At 42.6% G+C, this 7871-nt stretch overlaps 1 protein-coding gene across 1 annotated transcript in view; it reads left to right on the plus strand.

Annotated features, from left to right (window-relative positions):
* METTL24 (methyltransferase like 24) overlaps positions 1 to 5299 on the plus strand; it is a 96186-nt gene extending 90887 nt beyond the window's left edge. Inside the window, exon 6 of the mRNA XM_044917382.1 lies at positions 4919 to 5299. Within this exon, the coding sequence (XP_044773317.1) occupies positions 4919 to 5233 (315 nt within the window). The 3' untranslated portion in view covers positions 5234 to 5299. The remainder of the gene's footprint in view (positions 1 to 4918) is intronic.
* Positions 5300 to 7871: the final 2572 nt, after the last annotated feature.

The raw sequence follows: 7871 nt of genomic DNA on the forward strand, positions 1-7871 counted from the left end.
TCCATTGGTTATCCCAGGTTCTTTGTCAACGTCCGAGGAAAGCCAGATCTAATAGTAAATGCCATGTTTTAATTAACGTCCCTTCTTTAATAATATTCTGATGAATAAGGGCTTTATGATTTATTTTTCCTGGAGTGTTGCTTGTGTCCAGCAAAGGTTCACTTCTATCCTAATACTATGGCTCATTCATGGATTTGTATATAAATTTGAATATCGCTTTTAATCACCGGGGTCAATTATTTGCAACCATGACCAGGAACAGTTTGTCTCTTCCTTTCTGTGTATGCCACTCTTCCCCTCAAGGGCTGGAATCTGTTTCACCTCACCTTGAATCTGGGCTGGCCTTGTGATTTGCTTTGCCCAGTAGAATGCAGTGGAAGTGATGCTGGTGAGTCCCAGACCCAGTCCTTTAAAGGCGCTACAGTGTGCGGTGCAGTGTGCCCAGCCTGCTGCAGAGTCCCCTTGAAAGGGAAAAGGCTCGGGTGGGGAGCTGCAAGCATGAGGGTGTTGAGTCCCTGCTGAGTTCCAGGAGGGAGAGGGAAGCGGCTAGGGAATTGGCAGGTGCCAGAGACAAAGTGTACCTGCTGGGCCTGCTTGTGTGGCCGGGAAGGCACCAGGGAACGAAGCACAGGGCTTTTATGATGGTGGTTTTAATTGGCCATGGAGCCCTGTTGACCTGCCCTGGATATTGCGAAGTTGGAGCTGTGAGGGCTGCCTGATGTAGGGACTGGTGGGACAGCATCCACAATTGCCTCCTTGGATCTCTGGTACAGGACACTTTCCCCAGGCACTGGCTGGGGAATCGGCTCCAGAACACATACTGCCTTGCCAAAGCTCCTACAGGGATAGCTACCTCACACCCTGTTGTAGCTGGAACTGTGTGCCCCCCAAATTCCTACATTGAAGTCCTAACCCCTAGTTGCCTCAGAATATGACCTTCATTGGAAATAGGGTCACTGCAGCTGTAATTAGCTTAAGTGAGGTCATAATGGGACGCCTGGGTGGCTCAGTCGTTAAGCATCTGCCTTCAGCTCAGGTCATGATCCCAGGGTCCTGGGATCGAGCCCCGCTTCGGGCTCCCTGCTCCGCGGGGAGCCTGCTTCTCCCTCTCCCACTCCCCCTGCTTGTGTTCCCTCTCTCGCTGTGTCTCTCTCTGTCAAATAAATAAATAAAATCTTTAAAAAAAAAAAAGAAATTATGTCATCCCATGGTGTAATGGTTAGTTTCATGTGTTAACTTGGCTAGGCTATAGTACCTAGCAATTCAATCAAACACTAATCCAGGGATTTTGTAGGTGGGATGGAGATTAAGTACTTTAAGTAAAGGAGATTAAGTACTTTAAGTAAAGGAGATTACCCTCTATTATTATTATTAACTGGATAATTATTCTCATCCAATCAGTTGAATGCCTTTAAGAGCAAAGGCACCTGGGTGGCTCATTCAGTTAAGCAGTTAAGCATCTGCCTTCGGCTCAGGTCATGATCTCAAGGTCCTGGGATCGAGCCCCGCATCGGGCTCCCTGCTCGGAAAGAAGCCTGCTTCTCCCTCTCCCACTCCCCCTGCTTGTGCTCCCTTTCTGACAAATAAATAAATAAAATCTCTAAACATAAATAGATAAATAAATAAATAAATAAATAAAAAAGTCAGTCATACTGATATAGGCTGGGCCCCTAATCCAGTATGACTGGTGTCCTTATAAAGAGGGGAAATTTGGGTGCAGGCAACCTGTAGATGAAGAAATAGATCAGAGTAATGCAGAAGCCAAGGAATGACGGAGACTTCTAGTAAGCCAGCAGGAGCTAGGGGAGAGGCACAGAACCAAGTCTCCCGTGTAGCTCTCGGGGCAACCAATGCTGTTGGACACCTCGATGTCAGACGTGTAGCCTCCGGAACTATGAGACAGTACATTAGTGTTGCTGAAGCCCCACAATTTGTGGTACTTTTTAATAGCGGCCCTAGCAAACTAGCACAAAGACCAGTGCCCCTTTGCCTCCTTTTTCTCATCTCTGCAGTTCCAGGTGGGTGAATGCAGACAGAAGCTTGTGCCCGTGATGTGGGGGCTGCCAAACGGCCTCACACCTTAATCCAGTTAAAATTAAAATTCTCATTTCCTCAAAAAGTTCTGGGAAGGGAGATTTATTGGGTATTTCAGGCACAAGGGAAAGGAGATACTCTTTGATAGGAGGACCTTTTTAATGCCTCTGAAATTGTAGCAGATACGTTGTTTGATCTACCTTCTTCGAGACCCTTCCACCCAAGAATATGTCTTTCGTTATTGCAGAGTTTACACGGAGTTAACACCTCGTTGTATTTCTCAAGAAACCTGATTTAACCTGACTGGATTCGGATTGGCGCTTGATTATTCCGATGTAATCATTTTTTGTAATGATTTTTAGGGCCATGATTGTTGAAAACTGATGTTAGAGTCTTAAAAGAGGTGTACCTGATGCAGAAATGTTTAGTGCCTTATACAAACAATAATATTGGGTGCATTATGCAGTAATAATGGAAATTACATTTGCAAAATAGTTGTGGTGAGAGAACATCCTGAAACACAAAAAATGGAAAAAGCACAGAGGGAAAGAAACCCATGTTTTATTCACAGCATTTGGCTGGCTGTGCTTTCAGGCTGGAAGTCAGGGAAGAAGTTTATGAGCTCCTCGGTCCTGCGCCATCCTTGGCCGTGTGATTTAAATCAACCTACTCGGTTCTGATTGAAGTGGAGAATTTCCGGTCATTGGAATCAAAAGGGGTTGGCAATATGGTCGTATTTGAAAATAATTTCTGCTCTTTCGATAGGACAACATTTTGTAAGTGAAATTGGATTTTCACAGTAAGCATATATTTGCTATGATTTATCCTAATTTGTTTTTTTTTCTGTTGCTCATAACTTCTGATTGATAGCTTATTTTAAAAATGTTTGGAAAAAAATATGAAACATATATTCCTCTATATTCACCAGTGTAGTTTTTAGGTCAGTTGCAGGCTGATTAACTTTGCTCTGTCCCTTAATAGTTTGATGTATTGATCACATTCAACATGTGAACTCACAGAAAACCATGGTAGAAATACATCTATAAGGATTTTAAAAAATTCTTAACTATGTCAATTGACATGAAATGTTGATTTTGAGTTTTGGCTATTTTCTGTACTAACTAGACAATTTTGTAAAGTTTTAAATACATACTTCTTTTGGCAGTTTAATTACCCCAATTCAAGAATATTCTGCTTAAAATTTCAATGATTAAACAAAGTCAAGAAAGTGGCAGGGCTGCAGAGATGAAAAAAAAAAAAGAGTGAGTTAATTCTTTTGTGTCCAATTCACAAAAATTATCTTAGCCTTGTGCCTTGTGCATGTTTGCATAGAATCTGCCTTTGGTTCCTTTCAGAAAAGAAAGTCTTTTGTTTTGTTTTTCATTTTACTTTTTCTCTTTTGAGTTTGGACAGGCTAGTTTACAGATATCTAGATGATTCTGAGGCCTCTTGGTATTCTTGGGGTGTTACCATCACTCTTTCCCTGGTGGACCATAAGGTGCTACTGTCCAAGGCAAGACAGTGAAAGAAGGCATCTCCCTTGGGATGTAAGGATACTGGGCAAGGACATTTTCCTGGAGCAGTTATGTCTAAATCCTACCCATCTTCTCCTCCACCCAACTCTGAAATCACACAAGCAATGTTGGCAGCCCAAAGTCATTTTTACCAAGGCCTCGTCTGCACATAGGGCTGTTTCGCTGAGATTATGTATGTAGAAAGTAATTCTGTAAGCTGTAAACTGCTCTGCAAATGTAAACTGGGGATATTGATAACAAGACTTCTACTCACGGGCCCTTATTCACTCTCTAATGGCACTTTATTTTCTAAACCAAAAGCCTTTTAGGGAATCTGAGTTACCATTTTTCGTCTTGTGGTTTATGGGGAGTCAGCATCGTGTAGTGGGTAAGAACATGGGCCATGTGGACAGACTCAGTTCACATGTCACCACTGCCTCTCCAGCTGTGTGACTGGGGATAGGTTACTCTGAGTCTGGTTTCCTAAACTTCAAACAGGGATAGCAACAGAATCAGCCTTGCAGAATTGTTGAGTGGAGTAAAGGGATATTGCAAGCTAAGCACTTTGCATGGTGCCAGGCGCATACAAGCGCTCAGTAAGTAATTAGCTTTCATTGCTTTCTGGAGGCATTTGGGGTTCTGTTATTCTAATAGCAAAGCCAGAAAAAATGAGCTGATTCTCTTAATTAATTGCAAAATCTCTCCTATCCTACTCTTCTCCCTATATTTCATCTTACCTAGAGTGTGAACTTAGGTTCATTAAACGAACAGAGAATGGTGTTGCCTTTTTTCCCCCCCTTTAGGATGTTGTGCTGGTGTATAATGTTAAAAGAAATCATGGGATAATAATCTTTTTTTTTTTTTTTTACAAGTCTAATATTCAGATACCTGAGAACTCTCCCTGGCTTCCAGTCCTGAGAAGTTGGAGGGGGCTGAGTTTTGTGAGGTGGTCCCGGCAGACGGCGGCCCTCTGTCCGGGCCTCCCTATGGGCCACCGTGCTGTCCTGACATGGCTGGGTTCCTGTGAGCAGAGTCTGGGCTGTCGGGGAGAGGCTGTGGGCACGCAGCTCCATGAAACACATGCCCCAGCATCTCCTTCTCAGGCATCCGTTCCCATTGGGCAGAAAGTAGGAGGGTCCTTTATGATTTCCGACTGGCATTTCATTATTTGTATATTAACATTTGGTGTGGAGTGAGGTCAGAAACTCATGTCATTAGTGGCCATTGAAAAAGACCTCTTAACTCTAAAATCTGAAACATTCTGCTTTTGTAGGAGGTCGTTAGTTATACAGCGATGCTCCTGATGTCAAGATGGTATTTTTAACAACGTTTATTGAATCTGCTAATCTCGTTGCATCATTTTGTTACAGATTGATGTTCTCAAAGCAGATCTGGAGAGTGCAGAATGGAAAGTTTTAGAAAATCTTATTCTGGAAGATGTCCTGGAACAAATTGGACAGCTCACCTTTGAGATTCATCTCCACTGGCCCGGGTTTGAGGTCAGTGGTGGGGACAGCAGTGTCGTGCGATTCTGGTACAGCCTCCTCAAAGAGTTAGAACTAAAGGGTTTTAGGCTTTTTCATAGTTACAGAGATTTATCTAAACCCCAGCTGTTCCTGAAGAAAGACATTTTCAATGCAAGTAGCTGTTACACTCTGAGTTGGGTGAATACAAGATGGACCTAGGATGCAGGACCTCATGGAGAACTCCGGGAAATAACTTCAGAATGAGGCGTGTCCTTGTCCAGTCTCCTCCCGCTAGCCTGTTAGCTGCTCCGGGGGGGGCGGGGTTGTGTTATCGCCTTTGTAGTGCACGTAGCCCGGCACCTGCCCTGTGGTAGGGACACGGTTAAGACCTGTGGATGGGATGGACACCGGAGTGCCACAGGAGTCCATCTCCATCTGCCCAAAGCCTGGGCCTTTCTCCCGTTTGCCTCCGACAGAGCGGGGATGCTTGTCCTTCTTCGTTTTAACTGGGAAGATAACCCTCCACTTATCTGTGTTCCCTAAAATTCATTATGCATCTAAAATCTATGAATTCACCAACATGAGGAAGAAATTACCTAACATTTCCATTTTTACTGAGTTGATGAGATTCTTAAGTTTGTAGCTTACTGTTTAAAAGAGGGCCTTTCCTTTGACTGTCACTCCCCTCTTTCAGGGTTTTTCTTGTTCACCTGGTCAATGACATTCTTTAGGACCTTGTAGATTTCAGTCATTCCTCCTCAGCCTTTGCTGAGGCCATGCTGTGGCTTTATAATCACCCCTGGTTCTGGTTTCTGGGGACTCAGACGCACCAAATTCTGTCACCGAGCTTAAAAGCCTAGACTATGCAGAACCTCAACTCAGGATTCTTTTCAGACTCAGCCTTAAATCCCCTTCTGTTCCTATGAAACCAAGCACAAAGCAGAATTTGGGTGTCTTTGCTGTTGCCTCCACTGACTTCAGACCTGACTTCCCAACCACAGCCTTGCCTATCCTGTCAAATTTTTTTTTTTTAATACATTATGTCAAGGATTAAGTGAGTTTTTCTCTACTGCCAGTTGGCATTTGTTAGAAGACCGTGGCCTGAGAGCCAAAGTCTGTCTCTTTCCTGGGATGCTTACATAGTGTTTCAGTAACACCAATCCTTTCTGTATTTTTAGAAATTAAACAGAAAATGTAGGTTCTCAGTAGTTCAAATGATCTCCATCATTTTTATTTATGGGATTAGACATTTACCCCCACAAATGATTTTCAAAAATTCTATTTCAAATAAGTCAATTGAATAGCATAAAAACAAACCAAGTTATTACCTTATTATAAATTAAGTATATTTTCTGGCATTTTTTACATCATGAGAGAGCAGGAAAACTATATATCCATTGTTTGTTCAAGAAATTTGGGGAGAGAGTAGAATGCTGGTTGCTACTAGACTTTATCCCTTCTTCCTGTTTTTTACCTCCTTCTACCCCAGATGTTCCCTGGGCTGGCTTTTTGTTTCTTGCAGTGGTTTGAAAATACCATGCCGTCAGGTGAGAAACCAAAATATAGTAGAGTTAGATGATCTTATTCACTTCATTACAAAAGGGAACAAGACTTTCTGAATTTTTAAAAATACAAATAAGTTTTTTATTTTAAAACACATAGTACACTAGTAAAAGTCATTGAGGGTGGGAGAACCAGCTTGAATCAGTTAAAAAGTAGCAGCTAAGTTGCTCTCTGTGTCCATAGGTATCTCAAAAGCACAAAGGGTCCATGAAAAACTCTGAAGTGGTTTAATGCTTAGTGTGCATGGTATTGCCTTCAAAACAAAGTTAACTTTAGTCCGGTTCCTGCTTGGATTATATCACAGATTCTCTCTTTTATTTTTTAATCAAAATTTTATACACTGAAGTATATACAATAAACCTTTTTATACATTAAACCTGGTAAACCTTCTTGTACACCAAAGTATGAAGTGTTCTAATCTGATGTGTCAAGTCTGTTCAGATTTTAGATACGTACACGCCCATATTAAGACTTTTAATTCAGGGGATTGAAGATTGATGGAATCACTGAAAGCCCCTTTTATACAGGGCAAATCCCCATTTATTCCAGATTGGTGGTGCAGAACATTGACTTCATCACACACACACACACACACACACACACACACTATATATATATATATATATATATATATCTGAAGCAAGAATGGCTGTACTGTTAAAAAAAAAAAAAAGACAAACTCAAAATAAATCACAAACACACCCACCCACACCCACCTATAAGGCAGCTTGTTCAATAGTTTTTTGTACTTATTTTATGCTTATTTCTAAGACTGTCCTTCATTCCCTTCATGGATAGTTCGAAATTTATGATGAATATCCTGACTGTTGCTATGGTTTCCCTGCCTCTGAAATTTATTATGCTTATTGTGTAGGCTGGGGTTTCTTAACCTCAGCACAGATTGCCATTTTGGGCTGGATAATTCCTTGTTGGGGGAGGGAAGGCTGTTCTGTGCCTTGTAGAATGTTTAGCAGCATCCCTGGCCCTCTCCACTAGATTCCAGGAGCACCTCTCCCTCTCCCCCACTCAGCTGTGACAACCAGACACATCTGCAGACAGTGTCAAATGTCCCCTTGGGGGCAAAGCCATCCCCCGTGGAGAACTAGTGGTGGAGGCCACGAGCAAGGGCCTGGGGTACCACGCACTGCCATTTGGGAAGATCCTGCTTGTGAAGGCAAAACAAGAACCAGCACCACCGTAACCCCCACAAAAGCAACACAAACAGAACACAGGGGAGAGGTAAAGTCAAGAGCTGCTATCGAGAGCATCCTCTGTGCCCAGCACTGGGCAGAGA

This window comes from Neomonachus schauinslandi, chromosome 8 (assembly GCF_002201575.2).
Source record: "Neomonachus schauinslandi chromosome 8, ASM220157v2, whole genome shotgun sequence".
Classification (NCBI taxonomy): domain Eukaryota; kingdom Metazoa; phylum Chordata; class Mammalia; order Carnivora; family Phocidae; genus Neomonachus; species Neomonachus schauinslandi.